Here is a 26,281-nt window from a genome sequence, read left to right as displayed (position 1 = left end):
AGAGAAGGCTCCTATTACAATGCCTTACATAAGAATAAAGAACCTTGCGTAATCGCTTCCTTCCATCCACATTTTGTGAAACCGTTTTAAACCCAAGAAAGCTCATGATTCATACAACAAACAGAAGACCTGAATCATGTACTTGTCAGCAGCGTTAGCAGCTACTTCAGAACTGAGAGGTATTTATGTGCCCAACAGCCATTATTACGTAGGCTTCTTTGATTTGTAATCAATCCAACACATCCAGGATTAAGAGAACGGCAAGGTACATCACTTTTGAAGCGTTGTGGTGGCATCAGGTCTCTTTTATTATTGATAATCACGTGGATATCAGTTCTAAAACTGACTCGACAACAGAAAAGAAGAAAAGAGTCTAAGAGAAGAGTATAAATATGCTGCTGGGAAGCTACTAGGTTGAACTGCAGAGTACAAACTGGGAGAAAGGACCCTGCAGAGGGATAGTGTGATTGTCCCGCAGGTCCCTTGAAGACGTCCAAATAATTTTAAATGACGCAAACCCTGGAGGAAGTCACCAGCAGTGATCCTGGGGGTACAAGCCCTGCCAGCCAGAGAGACAAGAAAGCTGAGTGTGCCTGCAGAGAGATCTTACTGATCATGGCATTCGAGGCTCTTCTCTTCCACTGCCATCAGTGATCTGAGCACTGCCTTCTGCTATAGGGCCGGCTTTGAGACTTATCCACCATGGGGCTCAGGGTGAGACATTAAAGAATTTCTGTTCGCTGGTGTTGCTCTCCCTTAATCCATCTGCCTAATTCCAACACTTTAGGAGTGGTTGTTCGGGCCCAGCAATGTCACTTTTAGGAATTTGTCCTGAAGAAATAATCAGGGATGCATAAAAAGACTTGGTTACAGGAGAGATCGTCATATTTTAAGTGGAAAATACTGCAAATGACAGAGATGGCTATATAAATTATGGCACCGTCTTAATACATGGAGTATTATGTAGCTATTAATAATCATGCTGTAGAAGAATACGACTTGAGGAAAATGCAAAACATTGTTAAGTTAGGAAACACTTCAGACCAATTTTTTAAAAAGGTGTATATATGCACATTGAAAAACCCAAAGCATAAATGTCTCTCTATAAAGTCTGTGTTCTGAATCAAGGTGCACCTGTTTGAAACCTTACTTCCACTGTGTGATCTTGAGTAAACTACTTCTCTGTGTCTCAGGACAATGGGATAATTGTGAAAATGTATAAGGTAGTTTATACAAATTGTGTGGAACAGTGTCTGACAAGTAAAAAGCAATCACGAAGTCATCTAAAGACTTAATGGCAAAGACGTAACAAGAACAGACTGCAGATTCCGCTCTAGCTAGAGTTCTAACACTGTCTACGCTTCGACAAGCACTTAGCTTATTTTTAACAATTATTTTTTTATCAAGATCTAATTGACATATAACATTAGTTTCAGGTGCACAACATAACTAGTCCGTATTTGTATATATTGCAAAATGTCACCACAGTGAGTCTAGTTAAAATGCATCACAACACATAGTAACACGTTTTTTCATAACGATGAAAGCTTCCATGATCTGCTCTCTTACAACTTTCAAATATGCACTACAGCATTATTTAACTATAGTGACTGTGCTGTTATCAGGCTTAACATATTTGAATGGATTCAAGGAAGATGTTGAGAATTTTGAAGGCTGACAATATTGGGTTAACTCCAGACAAAAAGAATCACTTTATCCTCTGAGCAATGGGGGAACTATTAAAAGTTTGGCTTGGGGTGCCTGGGTGGCTCAGTCAGTTGAGCATCCGGCTCTTGATTTCGGTTTAGGTCATGATCTCAAGGTTTGGGGGTTTGAGCCCCACATTGGGCTCTGTGCTGACAGTGCTGAGGCTGCTTGGGATTCTCTCTCTCTCTCTCTCTCTCTCTCTCTTCCCTTTCCCTGCTCACATTATCTCTCAAAATAAACATATAAACTTAACAAAAAAAAATTTTTTTTAAGTTTGGCTCAATTATGTTCCAATTTCCCACTGAAAGGAGCACACATTAGACTTGTTTGTGCTACAATAAAAAACAGTAACAAGGACTACCATCAAATATTCTCTGTAAGAATCACATCACCAGAATTAATCATCTGCCCAAGGCTAATGGTACAGGTTTCTAAAATTGGCTCTGTGCAGACGGGATGTTTAACCATCAAGTTAGGAATATTAGACTGCCTTCTCTTTGCTCAAAACCCTTTGATTCTTCCCTACTACTTCACTGAGTAACACATGGAACCTTTTATAGCAGCATTCAAAATCCTCCGCAATCTGGCCCTGGCCTACTTTGATACCAATACAATACAAACCAAAATTGTTATTTAAAATTTTCCAGTAGCCACATTTAAAAAAAAGTAAAAAGAAACAGATGAAATTAATTTTTATAATATATTTTATTCAACCCAATATTTCAAAATATTATCATTTTGATATGTAATCAATATGAAACATTATTGGTGCGCCTGGATGGCTCAGTTGGTTAAGCGTCTGACTTCGGCTCAGGTCATGATAATCTGACACTTACTAGGGTCACGCTCTGCGTCGGGCTCTGTGCTGACAGCTCAGAGCCCTGGAGCCTGCTTCGGATTCTGTGTCTCCCTCTCTTTCTGCCCCTTCCTCGCTCATGCTCTGTCTTTATTTCTCTCTCAAAAAATAAACATTAAAATAAATAAATAAATATTAAAAATATAAAACATTATAAATAAGATACAGTATTTTTCACTACTAAGTCTTTGACATATAATGTGTATTTTACACTCATTGCACATCTCAATTTGGACTAGCCAAATTTCAAGCCACATGTGGCTGGTGGATATTATATGAGACAGTGTGATTCGATACCATGCCAATCGTTTACTCAGTAACCAACACTTTGATCAAAGTAGATTCTTTCAGTTTTAAGATCATACCTTCCAATTCATCTCTTTCTTTCCTCATTATTTGTGCCATGTTTCTTCAAATGACTTCTCCTATTTACACCTCCTGAAATCCTATTCATTTTTTTAAAGTTTCTTTTTAATGTTTATTTATTTTTGAGAGAGAGAGAGAGAGAGAGAGAGAGAGAGATGAGAGGTGGAGGGGCAGAGAGAGAGGGAGACACAGAATGGGAAGCCGACTCCAGGCTCTGAGCTGTCAATGCAGAGCCTGATGCGGGGCTCGAACCCATGAACTGTGAGATCATGACCTGAGCCAAAGTTGGACGCTTATCCGACTGAGCCACCCAGGCACCCCTCAAAATCCTATTCAATTTTTTAAGGCCCCACTCAAATGAAACCTCTTCCACAAAATCTTCAATGATTGTGTTAACTAGGAAGAAAAGATGAATTTAAGAGACTATAGATAGACTCACATTCAGTTTACAGATTCAGTAATAGAGACGTGTATTTATTCTTCAAATTGAAAAAGTAAAATTGGATCTCCATGTTACAACATACACAAAAATCACTTGCAAATGAGCTAATGGCTTATATGTGAAAAGGACATCTTTAGAACTTTTAGGAGAAAATATATGAGTATCTTTATGACCCCCTAACAGGGAGGAATCTCTTTAAAAAAAAAAAAAAAAAAAAGGAAGTGAAACATAAAGAAAATAGCTAATAAATCTGACTTCATTAAAAAAACTTCTGAAAAAAAAACTTCTGTTCATCAAAAGACAACATTAAAAAACTGAAAACAAGGTATAGATTTGAAGATTGGTAATACATAATAATCAAGAAGGATTAATGTCCAGAGTATATACAGAACTCCTACAAATGGACAAGGAAAAGGCTAACCAATAGAAAAATGGGCAAAAGATATGGACAGGCAATTCATAGGTGAGTAACCGTAGTCAATATATACGAAAAAATGCTCGGCCTTACTCTTAATCATGGAAATAGAATTCAAACCACCATGAGAAATTCTCACATCTATCAGATTCGTTTTTTAATAGTCTGACAATACCAAGGGTTGGCGAAAATATGGACCAAGAGACTCCTATACACATTCGTGAGGAGTGTATATTCCCACAACCACTTTGGAGAGCACTGTGTTATGATCTGACAGCATTGACAATGTGTTTGTGACCCAATGATTCTACTCCCTGGAGTTCACAAGTACAAGAATGTCGATGGCAGCACTGTTTGTAACAGTAAACGACTGGAAACACCTTAGTATTTATCAAAGGAAGAGGTGAATAAAAAATTGTGGTATGATCATTACAATTATGGGCTGAATTGTGCCCCCCACCCATTAATGTGTGGAAGTCCTACCCCCTGAGCATCTCAGAATGTGACTCTATTTGGAGACAGGCCTTTTACGGAGGTGATTAAGGTAAAATGAGGTCATGGGAGTGGGCCCTAATGCATTATGGCTGGTGGCCTTATAAGAGATCAGGGCACAGACAACTTACAGACCGAGGGGTGAGGACAAAGCAAGAAGGCAGCCATGTGCAGGCCAAGGAGAGGTATCAGAAGAAACCAAATCTGCCAACACCTTGATCTTGTACTTCTAGCACCCAGAACTGTGAGAAAACAAAGTTCTGTTGTTTAAGTCATCCAGTCTGTGGTATTCTGTGATGCCAGCTCTAGAGAAGCACACTTACTGTATAACAATTAATTCTACAATTTAATATATTACGATACAGTATTACTCCACAATATTGAAAATTAACTAACCATATGTGATTCAACATGGTGGAACTTCACAACAAAGAGGAAAAAATGCGAGTTGCAGAATACGTACAGTTTGATGCCATTTACAAAGATTTTAAAAGCATAAAATTCTAAGGGAATATATACATATATGAATCCTAAAGGTCTAAAGAAGTGCATGGCAGGGGTAAATACCAAATTCAGAATAGTGGTTCCCTATGGAGTTGAAGGAGGGAGATGGGACTACTATAGGAAACCTTTTGTAACAGGTAAAGTATCGTTCTTTAGGTAAAGTGGGGGGGGGTGCCTAGGTGGCTCAGTCAGTTCAGTGTCCAACTTCGGCTCGGGTCATGACAGCACAGAGCCCGGACCCTGCTTCGGATTCTGTGTCTCCCTCTCTCCCTGCCCCTCCCTGCTCGCACTCTGTTGCTCAAAAATTAGTAAACATTTAAAAAAAAAAAAAAAGGAAGAGTTACGGGGAAAAGATTAGATTCTTCTTTATACTTTTTTTTGTATGTGTGAAGTAGCTCATTATGAATTTTTAAGAAAGGCTATAATAACACTGACTTCCAATTCCTTTAGAACTACCAGGGGCTCTAGAAAAATCATCTCATTTAGCCATTTTATTCACAGACTGGGAAACTGTAGAACTGTGTAACTTTCTGGTTTCTAGAAATAGCTAGACTAAACCCAGGTTTCCTGTCTCTTTATTAAATAAACAGTTTTTGAGTATAGTTCTTAGGGAAGGAAGTGAGGATCACTGAGTTAGTTATGAGCTTAAGCTAATTTCATTTTCTTTTTAAGTGCATTTGACGAGCAGAAGAAATGTTATAGTTATGGCTTATTTTCATTAGAGCAAGTCATGTGATGAAGTTTTATGAAGTCCTTGGGAAAGGGTAGCAAAATGTGTCCAGATATTGACCACTAGTAGGCAGAATCATTTGTGGTTTAAGAACAACATTCAAGGATGAATGATCAATCACGAATTAATATCAACCATGACAGGAAAAGCTCTATTCTTAACCATGTCCTATTCAGTATATTTATCAAGACTTTCAGTGAAGACACGTTAAAGATCTTAATCAAAATTTTTGCAAAATGTAAAAGGAAAAGAACTAATCCCTCTCAACCTTCCAGGCATGGTTAAGTGCAGCTCATCAAGCATTGCACTTACCACATTCTCCCACCCAAGTACTAACCAGGCGTGACCCTGCTTAGCTTTTGAGATCAGACGAGACTGGGAACGTTCAGGGCAGTATGGCTGTAGACCCACATTCTCCTTACCTGGACTGTCTGAGTCCTCCACTAGACAGATTCCAGGTGTTACTTGTTTTGGAATCTTCTAGGTTGGTGTTTGGCACACGGTAGGTGTTCAACAAATGTTTATCTTAAACAAAATGAATTGCATGACAGGATCATAATTCCAAGAGTCCAGGAGGCAATAGGGAGAGACCTAAACTAACCGGATACTGTTTGAAAGATACAAAACAAACTCCTGTTTGGGAACTAAACCAAAAAAGCACTCAAATTGATTGCATAAAAAGAGAGGGGAAACAGTGGAGACTGGTTCACCTAAAAAAGCCCCTCCCCTCTAATTTTTGAGAGAGGTGGTTGCTGACTTCAAGCTCTTTCAGAGCAACTGTGAAAAGGCATTACTTTTTCGGCTCATTTGCAGAGATCTGGATCTCTAGCTCTGCTGTAAGGTTATGCCAGAAATAGAGCAAGGTGCAATGTGCAAATTAAGGGGGGGGGGTCATTACCCTATTTTATTTAGCATGGGTTTGTACCCAGTTCTCTGGGAACCATATTTTAAACTGAACAAACAGGTGTTTGTTCAGAAGATGGTGACCAGGGTGGCTTGAAGCCATGTCAAGTAAGAAATAGTTGAAGGCTGTGAGATTTTTAGCTTGCAGAAGAACAAGGCACAGGGTTAGAGATGGGACATGGTAACTGTCTTCAAATGACTGAACAGTATTCATATGGTAAAGAATGAATGAAGCCTTACTCTATGTCTCCCAAGTGTAGAAATGAAACCAACAGAAACTGCAAAGTAACATACTTCAGCTCAGAAAGTCCTCTAATATTTAGAATCATCCTGAAATCAATGAGAGGAGGTATTTGGGAGAGACAATACCATTTGGCACCTTCTGAGGTGGAAGTCGGCCAACCTGAGAGGTTTGTGGCAGGAGCTTTTATATTGGGACTGGATGACCGGGTTGATGATCCAAAGAAGCTCCACCTCCCTCGTTCTTTGCACCTCTTCCAGCATTTATCACATATCTTGTTGTTATTCGTGTATATCCTAGTTCTATTTCCCCCAATTAGCGACAACACTAAGATGCTGTTTGCCCTCTGCAGCCACTATCTCTGGGGAATAAGAATGAATACGTTAACTTTGAGAAACAGAGGGAGTGGTGTTTTTTGGAAGAGCGGAAGGCTTCCTCTGACTACGCTATTAGGTTTCTTCCATCCTCGATTTTTGATGTCCTAGGACACATCTGTAAATACCATCAGACTCTGCGAGCTCCTCAAACGTTTTCTCTTGAAACCTCACAACTTAGTCTTCCAAGTCCTGCGACTCTCTCCCCGGACTGGCCTCTACTCTATGGTGGGGAGACGGCAGTCTTTCTGCCTCTCTAGCCCTCCAGTGGCGTCTCTATGGTTTCCGGAGGCCTCACCGGAAGCCCTGGTGTGAGATGGGTTCAGGAGGCCGGAAGTTGCGCCCTCACTACTCGCCGTTTCAAAATGCTGCTGAGGCCTTAGGGCCTGAGACTGACGCCCCCTCCCCCCCCGGGCTCGGCGGGGGAGCGACTCATGGAGCGGCCGTAAGGTGTGGCTCTTGGGTTTCGGCGGCCGGGTCCCGGGCGGCTGGGGGCCGGGAGGCGGGGAGCGGGCGGCGGTACGGCCAGTTCGGCGGGCCTCGGAGCCGGGGCAGCGGGCGGGTGGAGCTTGAGGCGTGGGTGGCGGCGCGGGCGGAAGAAGGGCTGGTGGGGGAAGGGTTCTGCGTTGAGGCCCCGCGGAAGGTAAAAATGGAGGTAGACTGACGTGCTTGCTGCAGTTCGGCCGGCTGGTTTACAAGTCGGAAATCGAAATCGTCGGTCGACGATGTTTTTAACTGGACGCAAAACTGGAGAAATACTGAGGCCCTTTGGAGGAAAGAGATGGGCGCAGAGGGAGGCGGGAAGAGTGACACTGAGGTGTCCCAAGAATTGAAGGTAGTAACTTTCAAGGGCTTGCGCGCCATCTGTGCCCGATGCACTTGAGTGCTTGTTTGAAGAAGGCTGGTTTTGGGGCCACACCCAGACCCGCCCAAGCAGAACATCCGGAGATGGGGCTCTGGAATATATATTTTAATCAGCGCACCCTCCAACTGAGTTTTGTACACCGTGAAGTTTGAAAACCACTGTCTTACAGCAACACCCGGAGAGGATGCTATTGCTCTGCCCCGTCATTAGGAAATCTCTGTGTTGGTGAGGAAGCCCCTTCACGCTGAACAAGTATCTGTCAAACGTACTTGGGGCCTTTGGTGTGAAGTATCACTACCTTTTGGTTTAGGTGTTGCCTCCTCCCTCCTCCTCCTATCAGGAATCTCTGATACGAAAAGGCAATTGAGTTTAAAAGTGTTTATTTCACAGTATTTTGTTTGACAGTACCGGTTAGGATCACACATTCTCGTTGTTTGAAATAAATAAGTGCCTAAAGTTAAAAAAAATGCACACAGTACAGAAGTGTGTACAATTTTAACTGTTCATCAACCCTAACGGGTTCTCTCCTCAGGCTAGCTGCTGTTAACTGCTTGATGTTAACATCCGTCCTGATTTTTTCTTACAGTACTCACATTTTTAAACAACAGTGGGGTCACATTGTACGTATTGTGTATGCGCCTTACGTTTTTAAGATGATAGCAGGGACACCTTCCATCCAATATACATGTAAGGCTTTCTTGTAAATATTTGCACAGTATTGCGTTATAGAGTTTGTACAACAATTTTGTTCCTCATCAGTTCCTCATGGATGGAGTTTTAGGTTGTACCTGGCCCGTTGTTTGTTTTGCAAACTATGTAGGAGTATACTTTTGCTACACACTTGACCTTTGTAGGTGCCTTGCAGACTTTGTAAGAAGTAAAACAACATCTGAATAGAACAGTAGTTGTTATCTTTTTTTTAAGTTGTTTTTATTACTTGCAAGTATGTAGTTGAAAGAGAATCAGACAGTTCTGTTTAGTAGAGGCCCTTAGGGCTTTGAAGAATTAAGAATGATTATTCCTGCTAACTTCTGACAAGAAGTCTTTAATTCAGTCTTAAAATCACAGTTGTCTTCAAAGGTAGAAATTTGAAGATGAGGTGTAGGAATCTCTTGGACTACATGTCCAAAGGTAAAACCAGGCTTGCATTATCATTGAGAGATGAGTAAGACAATTTCGATCCTCTCTGGTTTCAGTCCAGTAGAGGACACAAATAAAAACCTAAGTGGTAATAGAGGTGCTCTGGTGACATCGTCCCTTGGAGAATCAGAAGGCCTTGACCAAGGAAGTGATTTTTGACCTGGGTAGAATAGGAATTGTCAAGAGTAGAAAATAGATCACAGAAGAGGAGAAAGGACAAGCACCAAGGCAGTGGATTTCCAACTTTTTTAACAATGATGCCCAGTAAAAAAAAAAACGTTTTATGTTGTGACCCAGTACACACAGGAGGGGTAATGAATGGTTAAGCTCTGGCTCTGCAGCCAGAGTGCTTGTGCTCTAAGACCACGATTTTCAGCAAGCTAGTGTCTTCTCTGCCTCAGTTTCCTCTTCTGAAGTGCGGACAATAGTATATTTACCTAATAGGATTTCTGTATGGATTAAGTAAGTTATTGCAAAAAAGTGCTTTAAAGAGTGCCTGATACGAAGGTGCTTAACTGTGTTGTGTTGGCTTTTTTCAATAACAGAAGCAGGTTCCACAAAACAAAACTTAACCTTTGTTACTTACTTTTATTTTCTATTCTGTTCTGTTTCATTAATAGAGGGGAGGGATTAAGACCAACTGGGGTACAAGACCAACTGGGGTACAACTTGTAGTTTGAAAAACTCAGTACTAAAAATACCTGGGAGGTGAGTGATAAAAGGGCTTACGGATTCAAGAAACTGAGTTCATCATTCATCATGGTAGATACTGAGTGGTGGAAGTGGAAACTTGAAGTGGAAACCGAGGTGGAACAGAGAGAGTAAGTTGGAGACAGATCATGGAAGCTGATGTACACATACCCAGTGAGGGGAGGGGAGTGAGTTTCTGGAAATGAAAACGCCTTGTGAGTCAGCTGTATAGGCCCATGTGGGATAGTCCTTCACTCTTGAGATGCACTGAAAAACCAGGGTATTTTGGCCTGCCCTGGGCTATTCCTAGTTCTGCTGTGTTGTGGACCAAGGTGGTGGGATGACTTCCTTTTCAATAAACACATCTCTCTTGAGGAAGAGTCCTTTTGTTTTTTTTAATTACTATTTTTTTTTAACTTGAGATATAGTTAACACACAGTGTTGCGTTACTTTTAGGCGTAGTGTAGTGGTTCGGCAACTGTATATGTTATGCTGTGCTCGCTACAGGTGCAGCTACCATATATCACCATACAACGCTAGTATAATACCATTGACTATATTCCCTACGTTGTACCTTTTATCTGTGTGCCTTATTCATCCCATTCCTGGAAGCCTGTATTGCCCACTCCCCTTCACCCATTTTGCTCATCCTTCCACCTCCTCCCTTCTGGCAACCATCACTTTGTTCCAGGGAGAGTTTTTTGAAAGCAAGAAAAAACTGCAAAAAGGACTTTGTTCCCTCGTTCATTTGAAAGTAGGCAAATTCTTTTCAGCTTTTTATACTCCTTCCTGAGGTTTATTATTAGCTGTAAAGAAACAAACTTCCAGAGAGCCAAAACAGTACCAATTAGTGATGTAGATTCTTTTTTTTGTAACTGGAGTGTTTCCTAAGGCTACTAGTTTTTTCAAGATGCAGGCAATAAACAATGTTTGTGATTTCTTTCCATTTGGTGTATACCATTTAATAAAGTAAAACCTATTGTTCTAATTCATTTTTTTTTCTATTTTTCTCAACGTTTTAATGAAATATTGTTTAAAATGTTCTTGAGGGAGAGCAAGAGTGAGTGGGGGAGGGCAGAAAGCAGAGGGAGAGAATCCCAAGCAGGCTCCACACAACCCTGTGCAGGGCTCCATCCCGCAAACAGTGAGATCGTGACCTGAGCCAAAATCAAGGGTCAGATACTTAACTGACTGAGCCACCCCGGGGCCCCATTAATGAAATTTAAAAAATTTTTTTTAATGTTTATTTCTGATAGAGCACAAGTGAGGCAGGGCCAAGAGAGAGGGAGACACAGCTAAGCTGTTAGCACAGAGCCTGACGTGGGGCTTGTGAATTCGAACACTTAACTCACTGAGCCACCCGGGTGCCCCCTTTAATGAAATATTTTAAAGCATATCACAAGTGTGTCATTTTACCTTTAAATGTGTGAGGATGTATATCTTACCAGATCAGGATTTAAAAAAAAAATTACCATAGTGCCTTTTTACTACAATTAACGGTTTCTTAATTAACCTAGTACATAACTCAAAATTTCATGATTGTTTAGGGAAAAATGGCATTTTACAGATGATTTGTCTGAATCAGGACCTGAATGAACAAGATCCACATGCTGTGTTAGGTTTATGTTTTTTAAGTCTCTATGATGGTCTCCCCACTTAAGCGTATTCCGCCACCAGAGATCCTGTAGAATTTCCCGTGATCTGGGTTTGGGTAATTATTTGCTTTTGGTATTACTTATTCCTTTACTCTCCAGTTTTCCTACAAACATGTAGTTAGTAGTTAGATCTAGAAGCTTGTTTCGTTGTTTTTTTGTCAGGAATACTTCGTAGGAGGTAGGAGCTTCTAGGTCCTTCCTATTGCTTCACATCAGGAAGTGTACGATGTGTGAATGATGCTCTTTTAGAGAGTTTTGTCAGTGGTCAAGTGCTCTCAGCCTTCTCCATGTGTTTTAAAGTTCCTCCTACCCCAGCCTTTTACTTTAATGGTTTAGCATCTATTAATGATTGTTGAGGAGGTGATGCTTAACCTGAGACTAAAAGGTCTAGGATGAGTTAGTCTTGCGCAGAACTCACAGTGCTATAAATGAAGGAACGATGTGTGCAAAGGCCCTGAAGCAGGAAGTAAATGCTCTGAGAAACTAAAAGATCAGTGTGGTGAGGTGCAGGGAGCATGGAGAAGAACATGAGGCACAAGAGGAAAGACTGGCAAGACTGGGGGCTAGGTTCTGTATTTATCTTTAGAGCAATAGCAAGCTATGGAGCAGGGCTTGGCACTGTAGGATTGGTTTTGTTTAATTTTTTTTTTTTTTTTTTTTTTTAATCCTTCTAGCTGTAGTGTGGAGTTTGGTTTGAAGGCGGTTAGACCAGTTAAGAATCTATTTCAGTGATGCATGCAAAAAATAACACTTTTTTGTTTGGGGAAATGGTCATGTAGATGAAAAGAAGGGTGGTTTTGAAAGATTTAGAAGTTAAAATTGATCAGGTTTCATGATGTGAGAACAGGGGAAGAGGGAGACAAAATGACTTCTGACTTTCTGGTTTGAGTAACTGAATGTAACTACTAACTGGTAGCATAGTGGAAAAGGATAAACTTTAGACTTGGGCAAGTTATTTGACTTCTTTAAGGCCGAGTTTTCTCATGTAAGGAGCAGGTAACAATACCTAACCCTGCTGTAATCAAAAGAGATTCCAAGGGGTGCCTTGGTGGCTCATTCGGATAAGTGTCCGACTTCAGCCTAGGTCATGATCTCACCATTCCTGAGTTTGAGCCCCACGTTGGGGTCTGTGCTGATAGCTCAGAGCCTGGAGCCTGTTTAGGATTCTGTGTGTGTCTCTGTCTCTGCCCCTCCTCCACTTGCACTCTGTCTCTCTGTCTCTCTCAAAAATAAAAAGATTCCAAGTGGGAAAGGGACAAGATCTTCCTTTGGGTTCAGAGCTTGTCATTTGACTCCATTTCTCACATACGCCTTGAACAGTGCCTTTGCTGGTGTTTTCTTTCCCATTCTTTCCACTATTCTGTCATTTTAAAATCCTTCCACTCCTGTCTCCATTCCCTCTCAGTCCTCCTTTGCCTTGCAATCAAAAGTACTGTGTCCTACACTTAACTTCCATGGGCCTTAAAGCAATGCCTTTTTTATGGCACAACACTTTTTACCGGGTGTTAAAGCAAAGTAGGAAAGGCTTATTGAAGTTTAAATTCTTCAGACCTGTCAAGTGGTTAATTCTTGTTCCTACCAAGATGCTGAACTAGCATGACTCCTGGCTCCCTCCCAAAATCATCCGTATAGGAACTGTAATAGGAAAATGCCGTGAAAAACAAATGCATGAGGTAGGCTGTTTTGAACTTGCGTGTGTGTGCATAGATGGGACAGTGTTTCATCTGGGACAGGAGTCAGCCAGGTATGGCTGTAAGAGAATAAAACCATGGGGGAAGGGAACTGCTGGAATACTACTCTAGTTTCTCCCCTGCCTCATTACCTTGGAGTTAACCTTTTTCTACGCCTGTGACTCGGAGCTCTAGTCCAGCTTTCCTCAAGAGTGAATTAGGGCATTTCAGAAGCATATACTTGTGTGAAGTTGATGAAAAACAGGAGATGACTGACTTTAGACTGTCACTTCTCTGTGCCTTACCTTCTTAAGCCTTAGGTCTCCCGAATCCTATCCTAATACTGCTTCTCCTTGGAGAACAGAGGGTAAGTCTTTGATCTGGGTAGTGATGGCATGGGGTGGAGAGTGATTGTGGTTTCCTGGTGTTTGGGACTTTCTACTTTAGTAGTAGTTCTTCTTCTTTTAAAGGTTTTATTTTTAAGTTATCTGTATACCCAACGTGGGGCTCAAATTTATAACTCCCAGATCAAGAGCTGCACGCTCTACCAACTGAGCCAGGCAGACACCCCTAGTACTTATTTTCTACCTTACTCCAGCTTACTGCAGCCCTTGTGGGCTGGAATCTGGCCTTGCCCCATATTCTTTGCCTGTCAGGGTATCTGCTATCCTCTAGGGAAAAATAAACAAAGACAGTTGAAAAGCACAGGTATTTCAAGAGAATAATGTATAAGTTTCATTGGAACAAGCAATAGAACAGATGGACCAAGAGTTTAAAGCTAGACTGGTAATTATTCTAAAAGAAATAGCGAAGATCTTAACTTGAAACATGAATAAGCAGGGACTGAGAGAAGCAAGTGGAAATAGTAGAGTTGAAAAATGCAGTGGTTCAAATAACAGAATGGATACAGTTAATGAATTAGAACTCCAGGTTGAGAAAATCTTCCAGAACAAAAGAAGGAAAGGACAAAAAAGAAAATATAAAAGAAAAACTAAAAGGTAAGGAAAGTAGATGTAGAGGTACTCACATCTAAATAATAGAGATTTTTAAAAAAATTTTATTTTTTTAATTTTTTAAAGATTTTTTTTTTAATTTTTTTTAACATTTATTTATTTTTGAGACAGAGAGCATGAACAGGGGAGGGTCAGAGAAAGAGGGAGACACAGAATCTGCAACAGGCTCCAGGCTCTGAGCTGTCAGCACAGAGCCCGGCGCGGGGCTTGAACCCACGGACCGCGAGATCATGACCTGAGCCGAAGCCGGACGCTTAACCGAGTGAGCCACCCAGGCGCCCCCTAATTTTTTAAAGATTTCATTTTTTTATTAAAAAATTTTTTTAATGTTTATTTTTGAGAGAGAAAGAGTGAGTGAGTGGGGGAGGGGCAGAGAGAGAGAGACAGAGAATCTGAAGCAGGCTCCAGGCTCTGAGCTGTTAGCACAGAGCCGATGTGGGGCTGGAGCTCAGGGACCACGCGATCATGACCTGAGCAGAAGTCGGACGCTTAACTGACTGAGCCACCCAGGCGCCCTTAAAGATTTTATTTTTAAGTAATACATCCAACATGCGGCTCAAATTTACAACCCTGATATCAGGAGTTGCATGCTCCACCAACTGAACCAGCCAGGTGCCCCTAAATAGTAGGAATCTTAAATAAAAATGAAAAGGAGGGGGCACCTGGCTTGGCTCAGTTGGAGGAGCATTTGACTGTAGATCTGGGGGTCATGAGTTCAAGCCCCACGTTGGGCATGGAGCCTACTTAAAAAAAAAAAAATGAAAAGGGAGGACATCCTTGAAGAAATAGTGGGAAAAATAGTTTTCTTTTAGAATTCAAAACAAAAAGATGAATCCTCAGAGGGAAAGTTTCCTTAGAAGGCTGAAGATGAGAGATCAGGAAAGATTTGCTTCTAGTATCATTGTAATGAAATTTAGAAGTAACAAAGCAAAAGAAGCCTCAGAGAGAAAGAACAGATTACTACAAGGAACAAGAATTGAAACCAGTTTTGAACAGCATTACTAAATACAGGAAAACAAAAAAGTGTTTGCGGAGTTTTAAAGAGAAACTTAGAATCTTTTTTTTTTTTAATTTTTTTAGCGTTTATTTATTTTTGAGAGAAAGACGGAGCATGATGGGGAGAGGGACCGAGAGAGAGGGAGACACACAGTTGGAAGCAGGCTTCAGGTTCCAAGCTGTCAGCACAGAGCCCAATGTGGGGTTCGAACTCACGAACCGTGAGATCATGACCTGAACTGAAGTTGGACACTCAACCGACTGAGCCACCCAGGCGCCCCGAGAGAAACTTAGAATCTTATACCCAACCACATTCATTTAAATAGGAGGGGAATGATAAAAATATTCTCAGGTGTATGAAGTCTTGGAAGCCTTGCCATACAAAGACCCATATTGAGCATAGTTCTGGATGAAGTACTGAGAGATTCAAATCTGAGAAATGTTACAAGAAGATATATGAAGTAAAGGTGATTATAGTTCTTTGATATTTATTGTAAGGGCTAAGGCAAAAAAAGAAGAGAAAAATACATCTATTCCAGAATTTAAAGTCCAGATGGTATCATGCTAAAGTTCTTGTCTTACTAGCAGGGAGATGGAGAGAGAATTTTTAAGAAAGGTAACATATTAGAAAGAAGCATAGGAAGAGTAGACCAAACGAATGCTAAGTCAAGGTGGTAGGAACAGATCCATATATATATTAATTACAGTGAATGGACTAAATTTACGAGTTAAAGGTAAAAACTGACAAGGTGGATTAACCCTCCCGGCCCGACCCAAAGTCCAGATACATGCTTTTTACAAGGGACACCCCAAAGGTTTAATGGCATTTAAAGATGGAAAGAAAAAGATTGAGAAAATACATACCTGGAAACCTAAAAGGAAGCTGGCATGACCTTATTAATGTTAGGTAAAATATACTTTAGGACAGTGTGTTAATTGGGGTGGAAAGAATTACTACATAACGATAATCATTATATAATGGCAGTATAGTGACAATAATATAATGACAGTTCACCAAGAATATACAGCAATTTAAAGCATGCATGCCTCTGATTAAAAGTCTTTAAAATAGATGATGCAGAATTGGTAGAACTCACACTGGGATAAATGGACAAATCCACCATTATAGTAGATTTTATTACATCTCTTTTAATTGTAGGTCAGGCTGACAAATTAGATGTGTAAGATTGTAAAAAGTCGACAGGCTTAACCTAACGAACATGGAGTTTTGCAAGCATATTTTATACAATGGTCACCAACTAGACCAGGTGAAAGCCTTAAAAATTTCAAAGAACTGGGGTGCCTGGGTGGTTTAGTCCGTTGAGTGTCTAACTTCAGCTCAGGTCATGATCTCACAGTTTGTGAGATTGAGCCCTGTGTCAGGCTCTGCCCTGACAGCTCAGAGCCTGGAGGCTGCTTCGGATTCTGTGTCTCCCTCTTTCCCTGCCTCTCCCCTCCTTGTGCTCTGTCTCTCTCAAAAATAAATTAAAAAAGAAAAAAATTTTCGAAGAATAAGTTTTACAGAGAGGATGATATTGCCCTACAGTGCTTTTAAATTAGGAGTTCAAAAACATAAATTTCGAAAAATCACTGCATAGGCATAGCTATAAAGCTCATGGATTTATAAAATTATGGAAATTTAAAAATATACATGAGTGATAATGAAAACTTCATATAGCAAAATCTGTGGGCTGAATTAAAAATTGTGCTAGGGTGGGAGGGGGAAGGAATTTTAGCCTTAAGTATTCAAATTATAAGAGAAGGGGTAAGCTAAATGTCTTAAGAAATCAGGAAATGACCAACAATAAATTTTTAAAAGTAGAAGAGGTAGTAAAGATATAATATCATTAATATAAAGGAAGATGCATTTGTATACAGATAGAGAATACCATCAGTTATGTGCCAATAATTTTGAAAACTTAGACAAATGCGAGAAGAAATAACAAGCTTGAAAAATCTAATATTTATTAAAATGGTTGGGGGTGCCTGAGTGGCTCAGTCTGTTGAGCATCCAGCTCTTGATTTCGGCTCAGGTCGTGAACCCAGGTTCGTGGGATCGAGTCCCTCATTGGGCTCTGGGCTGAGCATGGAGCCTGCATAAGAGTCTCTCTCCCTCTGCCCCTTCCCCGGCTCATGCGTGTGCACGTGCTGTCTCAAAATAAAGTGATTAAAAATCTTCCCACAAAGAAAACACTGAGTTTTATGTTTCAAAGGTGAATTCTACCAGTCTTTCAAGGACCAGACCATCTCAATTTTGTGGAGTTTTTTTCCCTGGCAATAGAAAACTAGGGACTATTCAATTTATTCTAGTAGGCCTGCTAGCCCTGATAACCAAACTAGACAAAGACATAGCTGGAAAATTGCAGACCCATTTCACTCCTTAACATAGACTTCACAACTTAAACAAAATAGCAGTAGTGTACAAAATGCAATAGTGTACCAATAGTGTGCAAAAAAATAATACCCCCAAACCAAGTGTGGTTTATCTCAGGTGTGTAAGGATTTACTTTGGTTTTAATTTTTTTAATGTTTATTTTCTGAGAGAAAGACTGAGTGCAAGCAGTGGGGGGACAGAGAGATGGGGAGACACAGAATGTGAAGCAGGCTCCAGGCTCTGAGCTGTCAGAGCAGAGCCCGACGTGGGACTCGAACTCCATGAACCGTGAGATCATGACCTGAGCCGAAGTCAGGCAGCAAACCGACTGAGCCACCCAGGCACCCTCTAAGGACTTAATACTAGAAAGTCCCTAAATGAAGTTCCAGAGTCATCACATTAATAGATTAAAAGAAAAAAAAATTATGATCATTTCAATAGCTACAGAAACAATATCTTACAAATCACTTTTCCGTGATATATTTTTGTTAATGAGGAAGGAAAGGAACTCTTCTAAACTGATAAAGAGTAGCTGTTAAAAAACAAACATGATATAGGGAAACATTAGAAGCACTTCCTTTAAAATCCGAGACAAAGATGCCCATTATCATTAATGTGTATTTAACGTTGTATTGACAGTCCTAAGCAGAAGACAGAAGAAATTAGGAGCACAAGAATTGGAAAGGAGGGAATAAGATTTTATTATCTGCAGATGATATAACATTTACATAGAAAACAGAAACTTCTACAAATTATTAGAAAAAATTATGTAAAGAAAGGTAATTATGTAAACATATGTAAATTTTATCCAAGTGACTGGATAAAAGATTAATGAAAGTCATTTGTATTTCTGTATATATGCAAAAACTACTAAAAATCATAAATAGAAAGCATCACAGTAATATCAAAATCTGCTTTAGAAATTCTAACACAAATATGTTAGATCTTTTTTTTTTTTTTAATTTTTTTTTAACGTTTATTTATTTTTGAGACAGGGAGAGACAGAGCATGAACGGGGGAGGGTCAGAGAGAGAGGGAGACACAGAATCTGAAACAGGCTCCAGGCTCCGAGCTGGCAGCACAGAGCCCGACGCGGGGCTTGAACTCACGGACCGTGAGATCATGACCTGAGCCGAAGTCGGCTGCTTAACCGACTGAGCCACCCAGGCGCCCCGACAAATATGTTAGATCTTTAAAGGGAAACACAATTTTACTAAAAGTAATTAAATAACTAATAGAGAAATATATGATGTTAATGATTGGAAAACAATTTGATCTGTATATTAAATGTAGTTTCATTCAGAATCCCAACAGGGATTTTGATGGAACTTGATAAGTTGATACTAATCACATGTACATGATTCCATATGAATATGGAAGAGTTAAGGGGGCAGGGATGCAAACTGGTGCAGCCACTGTGGCATAGAGAATGGAGGTTCCTGAAAAAGTTAAAAATAGAATTATCCTCTGATCCAGTAATTGCATTACTGGGTGTTTACCCCCGAAATACAAAAACATTAATTCAAAGGGATACATGCTCCCCTATGTTTATTGCAGCATTATCTACAATTGCCAAATTATGGAAGCAGCCCAGGTATCCATCAATAGATGAGTGGATAAAGAAGATTGGTATTTATACACAATATATTGGAATATTATTCAGCTATAAAGAAGGGAAATCTTGCTATTTGCAACAACATGGATGGAGCTAGAGAGTATAATGCTAAGCGAAATAAGTCAGAGAAAGTCAAATACCATATGCTTTCACCAATGTGGAATTTGAGAAACAAAACAAGCGTAGGGAAAAAAAGAGACTAAGAAACAGAGTCTTGTAGAGAAACTATAAAACTGATGGTTACCAGAGCAGAGGAGGGTGGGGGGGTGGGTGAAATAGGTGATGGGGATTAAGGAGTACACTTACCATGATGAGCACTGAGTAATGTATAGAATTGTTGAATCAGTGTATTGTACACATGAAACTAATAGAACACTGTATATTAACTATACTAGAATTTACATTGAAAACTCAAAAAGGTAGAGCGCCAAGAATATCTGGTCACTTCTGAAAAAGAATAGGGAGGAGGTGGAGTGGGAAAAAAACAGGGAGAAGACTTGATTAACCAGATAGACTCATTGTAAGATAGGAATTAAAACAGTGTTAAATAAGCACTAGAAAGATTGATCATTGGGAATGTGAGGGATGAGAAGATTGATAAATGGAATAGAGAACTTGTAAACATCCATTTTGTAAAATTCTGTATATTGAGGTCTAATGGGCAAAAAATTACTGTGTGGGGACTTCAGAACTCTTTTGAGTTGAAATCTTGACTCTAGTAGTTCACTAAATTGTGTTATCTTGTGTTATCTCTTGCCTTAGATGTAAAACAAAGGCAATAATATTGTGTATGTCAGAGGATTATTAAGTGGGTTAATGTATGTGTCTGGTATAGAGTAAGCTCTGTGTGAGTCTGCCATTTGTTTTGATTATCTAAACCACAACTTAGTTAAAACAACAGCCATTTTATTTATTTATTCTGTGGTCTGAGTTGAATGGTTCTTCACTTGTCTGCCTGCAGCTGTAGTCAGGTGACAGCTGGTGCTGGAATGTCCCATGATATGTGGTGCTTTGGAGGGAATGGCTGGAAGGCTGGGCTCAAATGGACAATTGATACTCTCCACTTGGTCCTTTTGTGTGATCTCCAGCAGAGGAGTCAGATTTTAGAGGCCTCCAAAAGCACAAAAAATGAAGCTGCGAGGCTTGGAATTGGCACATTATCTCACTTCCGCTGTGTTGTTTTGATTGATGTGGTTCATTGGGGACCATTTTTGGAGACCATCCACACTGTTACTATTTTTTTCTTTTAAGATTTTAGTTTTATGTGTAGACCCATCATGGGGCTCGAACTTAAAACCCCAAGATCAAAAGTTGGGTGCTCCACCAACTGAGCCAGCCCCCACGCTCCCTTCCACACTGTTATTGATATTTGTATACATCATGTTGCTTTACAGTGTGTATAATTGTCAATTTAGGCACCAAGGATTTATTAATGAACAAATACAAAAACTTGCTCCTTACGTTTTACATGATAAGTGCTTAAAATGTATAGTGACCAGGACAGTAAAGAAAAATAAGGCAGGGAAGGAGATAGGGAATACTGGGGGTTGGGAGTTGTGGTTTTAAAAATGGGTAGTCATGGAAGGCTTCCCTGGTAAACTGACATTTGAGCAGACGAAAGGAGGAGATTAGGAGCTAGTGGGGCAAGGGTGGAAGCAAGAAAACTGGAGGGTAGTGTAGTTGAGAGTTGAGAGGTCATTTGGATTAGTGCAGTAATAATGGAAGTGGTGAGAAATGGTTAGATTTTGGATATATTTTGAAGATACAGCTTTATAATTTATTTATGAACTGGGTGTGGAGTGAAAGAAAAAGGAATCAAGGATGGCTTGGAGGTCATTGACCTGAGCAACTGAAAGGATAGAGTTGCCATTTGCTGAAATGGAGAAAGCTACAAGGACTGGCAGGTTTTGGAGAGATCAGGATTGGTGTTTTATGTATAAGGTTTGAAATGCTAATTAAAAGCTAGCTGCTTTAAAATTGTAAATTATGCTTCTATCCTGTCTGACTTCCCATTCTGTTGCAAGGGAAGCAGATGGGGGAGGGAGGAATTCATATTTTATTGCAGTTAGTAAGTGTTCTTGTTCTCAGAAGATTGAGGAATCTTGTTGGTTTTAGCCAGAGTATTTGTCCTTTTTTCCAGTCCCCTTTCACCCTTCCCCTGATGTGGCTTGTTACTGATAAATGTCACTGATCGTTTATCACCTTTTTACTAAAAAAAGACCTGAAGATAAACAAGTTTGTTTAAAAGTTTATTTTTCCTTATAGCTTTTTCTTTTTCTTTTTTTAAGGAGAGATGGTAGAAAGTGTCAATTTTAACTAAACCTTACTCTCTCTTTCTCCAATTCATGCTGTATCTTTCCGTGATGATGTATGTCCACCTTGGCTTAACCCATTTTGTAGGTATTTAGTTGCTATGCTCTTTGGGTTTGGCACATGTTAAAAGCTGCTTTAACTGATGCTGAGTATTTTGATTCTCACTGTCCTGTGGTTCCTTGCCAAGACATGTTTCAACATGTTGTAAAGGTTTTTCTTGATGTGCTCTTGGCATCTTAAATCTATTACTTAATCTTGGTAATTCCCCCAGCTCCACAACTGTTGTCTTCCAGGGGGTGCTCTTGAGCACTGTCCAAAGAGAGGAGGAGTTACTGAAACTCTGATATGCATTGGGGAGGTGATGATTGTAAATTTGACTTTCAGCTAAAACAGTTTACTCATTATCATCACTGTGGGGGTTGGAGCATGCCTAAACCTGTTTCAGGCTTCACCTGAGGGAAGCATAGATGGTTCTTACTCTTAATTAGACTCTTCAGTTGTTTGCAGGATCTGAACTTAGGAAGTGATCAGAAGGGTATCAAGAACCTCATTATGGATATATTGCATTTCTGTAGGGCGCTCTGATACACGTGTCTTTTTCCTTCTGCTGGCTGCTATTTTGTAAATCTTAAAAGAGAAAATTTTCTACTTTAGAAGAGGTTTCATCATGTTTTTTTTTTTCCCTTTTAGATTTATCAACAGACTGCAATTTCTTCACTGCCAAAATGACATCATTTTCCACCTCTGCCCAGTGTTCAACTTCTGACAGTGCTTGCAGGATCTCTGCAGAACAAACCAATCAGGTAAATCATATTTAAGCCATTTCTAGTTTTCAAAAATCTGAATTGGGGCATGTAGGTGACTTTACTGACTGAAGGATTTTATGTAGAGCAGAAAGGGTTATTTTTTAAAATGTCTTATTAGGGAAACTAGTGAATGGTATCAGTGTTCAAAATTCGAATTGATCATTGATTAAGTAAATGTATAGAGGTTACAGATTGTTCAAAATATGGTACCTTTTGAAAATTACTGTGTTTTACGGTATGGGTGGCCAGTGGAGAATTTGAGGCCAAGATATATGTTTGGTTTCTGTTTCTCTCACTTCATTTTAACCGGTCTGTTTTCTTTAAAAATCAATTTTAAATTGCAACTAAAATATTGCAAATGTATTCTTATAAAATATTCAGTTTTCTAATGTATCTATAAAGTATTTATCTGTAGGGACTCCTTGACCATGTCTTCCCTTCTTCCCCCAAAGTCCCTTCCCTCTGAGATAACACTTTGGTGTGTCTTGTTCCAGATCTTTTCCTCTAACATATAAAAAGACTTAATTTTGTGTTTTATTTTCATAAATATTGCACAATATGTAGTATTATGTACTTCAGTACATGATAAAGGTGGAATTTGGGTTTGGTGGGGGAAGATGTGGCTTATGTAGTAAATGGTTTCGATGTAATTGTCCATCTCTGGAAGGAAACAAATGAAGACCTCAAACTTTGTGCAAAAACAGATCCCAGGTAGATAAAGATTAAACGTAAAAAGTAAAATAATATTAGAAGAAAATTTAGGAAATGGGTGTGAAACTTTAGGATGATGGAGGCCTTCAGTAAAACAAAACCAAAGAGGTGGTGAGAGGACGAGAGAGACAGATTTGACCCTAAAAGTTTTAAAATAAAATTGTGTGGCTGAAGATAGACTCTGCAGTCAGTCAAGGGATGTCAGAGTCACTGTCCCTTATATGTATATACCACATCTTGTTTGTCTGTTCACCTGTCATATCTGTTCACCTGTGAACACTGGTGTACAAATACTTGTTTGAGTCTTGCTCTCAGTTCTGGGTTCGTATGTAGTAGTGGAACTGCTGGGTCATATGGTAATTCAGTATTTAATTTTTTGAGGACCTGCCAGACTTTTCCACAGCAGCTGAGCCATTTTACATTCTCACCAGCAGTGCACAGTGGTTCCAGTTTTTCCACATCCTTGCCAATGTGGAAGGCTGTTTTTTCCCTTTTTTCTTTTTCTTATGGCTGTGCTAGTAGGTGTGAATGTCCTGTCTTTTGAAAATGTGATTTTTCAGGAAGGTAACAAGTAGTAGTCTGATTAGCTGCAGTTACTTTATATATTGGAAGGTTGTATGTGATTAGATGATAGGTATTTCTACCAGAGTTTGTAAACAAACAAAAAAATATTTAAGGAGGTTTTCTTATTCCTTAGGGTTTCAGAAACCAATTTAATTGAAATGTAAATAGCAGGTTTATTTTGTTTCTGTCAGGTACGACCAAAACTGCCACTTTTGAAGATTTTGCAGGCAGCAGGTGCACAAGGTGAAATGTTCACTGTTAAAGAGGTAAGCCATCAAAGAAAATTCTCAGTTGTAAGAACAGCTAAGAAGTAGAAGCTGACGAATATATAGTTCTGAAATCAGGCCTAAGAAAGCAAATTCTACTTCTGAGGTGCTAGAGAGGCAACTTTTTCTTTGTATTAAAGATCATCGAGCTAAATTGAATTTCATTATTTCCTTTAAATTTCCTTTTGAAAAAAATTTTTTTTTTCAACGTTTTTTATTTATTTTTGGGACAGAGAGAGACAGAGCATGAACGGGGGAGGGGCAGAGAGAGAGGGAGACACAGAATCGGAAACAGGCTCCAGGCTCCGAGCCATCAGCCCAGAGCCCGACGCGGGGCTCGAACTCACGGACCGCGAGATCGTGACCTGGCTGAAGTCGGATGCTCAACTGACTGTGCCACCCAGGCGCCCCTAAATTTCCTTTTGAAGTGTGTTGTCAGCCAAACCTAAAATTAACCATGAATTCATTGATCTCAGAGTTAAAATGCAAAGCGTGTACAAGATTTAAAAAATGACACTGTCTATGATTTATAGGATATACTGCCAGGCAGGAATTAAATGCAGTAGTTTTCCATTATAAATGTGTCAGATACTCTTCTGAGCACTGTGAGTTACTTTAAACACTTATGCATTTAAATAACTTATTTAGTATCTAAAGGCTTTTTTTTTTCTTAAGAAAAACAAATTGAATTCCTTAAGTGGAAAAACTCAATATTAAAATGTTAATCTCTTTGAACTGCTTACATTTAGTAGGGTAAAAATCTAACCTTTTCTAATTGGAGGAAACAAAACTATCAAGCTTTTTTTTGACTTTTTTGAAAAGCTTAAGACCTACTAGCAGCACTGCATTCCTGAGCTGTTACAGTTTTCTTTTTTTTTTAAATTTTTTAATGTTTATTTAGTTTTGAGAGAGAGTGTGGGCGGGGGAGGGGCAGAAAGAGAGAGAGAAAGAGAGAGAGAGAGAGAGAGAGGGAAACACAAGAATCCGAAGCAGGCTTTAAGCTCTGAGCTGTCAGCACAGAGCCTGACTTGGGGCTCGAACTCATGAGCTGTGAGATCTTGACCTGAGCCATAGTTGGACACGCAGCTGACTGAGCCACCCAGGGCACCCCTCCTGAGCTGTTGGATCTTTCAAGGAAACAAATTGGAAGCATTTTTTTTCTAGAATACTCATATTTCCTGAGCTGTTCGATCTTTCAAGGAAATAAATTAGAAGCATTTTTTTCTACAATACCTATATTTCCTTTATCATTTTAAATTTAAGTGCATCATCTTAAATTGTATCTGTAGAGTTCTCTAAGTTTTTTTTTTCCAAACTATTACTGAAGTATGGATTTTTATATCAATAAAGTTATAATAAATTATGCTATCTCCTTTAATAACATGGCAGAATTTGCTTGGGTTAAGAATAAATTAAGTACATATTGGTCAGAGAATGTTTTACTGGGGAAAAGTTGGACAGAGTCAGTTTACATGAAGCTCTCTATTACGAATCTTGATCCTCTCTGGTGCATAAAGAATTTCTTAATTTTTTATTTTATTATTTATTATACTTTTTAGAGAGAGCATGAGCGGGAAGAGGGGCAGAGGGGGAGAGAGAGAGAATCTTAAGCAGGCTGCACGCTCAGGGTGGAGCCCCACATGGGGCTCAGTCCTACTACCTTGGGATCATGACCTGAGCCAAAATTAAGAGTTGGATGCTCAACCGATTGAGCCATGCAGGTGCCCCCACCAATTTTTTTTTTTTAATTTTAATATTATTATTTTAAAGTTTATTTATTTGTTTTGAGGATTGGGAGGAGTAGAGAGAGAGAGGGAGAGGGAGAATCCTAAGCAGGCTTCTCACTGTCAGTGAAGAGCTCCATGTGGGGCTTGAATTCATGAACCATGACAAGCTGAGCTGAAGTGAGATGATTTATCAACTGAGCCACCCAGGCGCCCCTCTAATTTTTTATGTTTAAGTATTGGTTCTCAGTATGTGTGCATTGAGGCAGTATGGTATAGTGAGAGTAGTAATCATGTACACATTTATTTTTAATTTTTATTTTATTATTTTTATTTATTTATTTTTAATTTTTTTTAACGTTTATTTATTTTTGAGACAGAGAGAGACAGGGCATGAACAAGGGAGGGTCAGAGAGAGAGGGAGACACAGAATCTGAAACAGGCTCCAGACTCTGAGCTGTCAGCACAGAGCCCGACATGGGGCTCGAACTCAGGGACTGCGAGCTCATGACCTGAGCCAAGGTCGGACGCTTAACCGACTGAGCCACCCAGGCGCCCCTAATTTTTATTTTATTTTAAAGAAATGTTTATTTTGAGAGAGAGAAAGAGATCGTGAGTGGGGGAGGGGCAGAGAGACAATTCCTAGTAGGCTCCACATTGATGGCATGGAGCCTGATACAGGGCTTGAAGTCACACATCATGAGATCATGACCTGAGCCAAAATCAAGAGTCGGATGCATAACCTGAACTGTCCAGGTGTGCCCCAGAAATTTACTTGTTAAAAAAAAAAAATCCACATGCTGGCATTGTCCAGAAAAATGTAACAGGTTTATTTATAATTATTGTGAA

The 26,281-nt window shown here is 39.7% G+C and overlaps 1 protein-coding gene and 1 long non-coding RNA gene across 4 annotated transcripts in view; one reads left to right on the top strand and one right to left on the bottom strand.

Annotated features, from left to right (window-relative positions):
• Positions 1–4: 4 nt before the first annotated feature.
• On the bottom strand, positions 5–7,369 carry LOC128313080 (uncharacterized). The gene is made up of 3 exons (XR_008293255.1): positions 6,785–7,369; positions 5,935–6,037; positions 5–831 (listed from the first exon to the last, which is right to left on the bottom strand). It is a non-coding gene; the product is annotated as an uncharacterized LOC128313080 (long non-coding RNA).
• MDM4 (MDM4 regulator of p53) overlaps positions 7,342–26,281 on the top strand; it is a 37,824-nt gene continuing 18,884 nt past the window's right edge. For all 3 annotated transcript variants that reach the window (XR_008293248.1, XR_008293247.1, XM_053209512.1), the window contains exons 1-3: positions 7,342–7,481; positions 22,052–22,164; positions 23,634–23,708. Coding sequence is in view for 1 of the 3 variants with exons in the window: in XM_053209512.1 (XP_053065487.1) it covers positions 22,087–22,164; positions 23,634–23,708 (153 nt within the window). In the remaining 2 variants the exon portion in view is untranslated. The remainder of the gene's footprint in view (positions 7,482–22,051; positions 22,165–23,633; positions 23,709–26,281) is intronic.

This window comes from Acinonyx jubatus, chromosome E4 (genome assembly GCF_027475565.1).
Source record: "Acinonyx jubatus isolate Ajub_Pintada_27869175 chromosome E4, VMU_Ajub_asm_v1.0, whole genome shotgun sequence".
Taxonomy (NCBI): domain Eukaryota; kingdom Metazoa; phylum Chordata; class Mammalia; order Carnivora; family Felidae; genus Acinonyx; species Acinonyx jubatus.
Note: the sequence above shows the minus strand (reverse complement) of the source record. Positions and strands in the feature narration are given on the sequence as shown.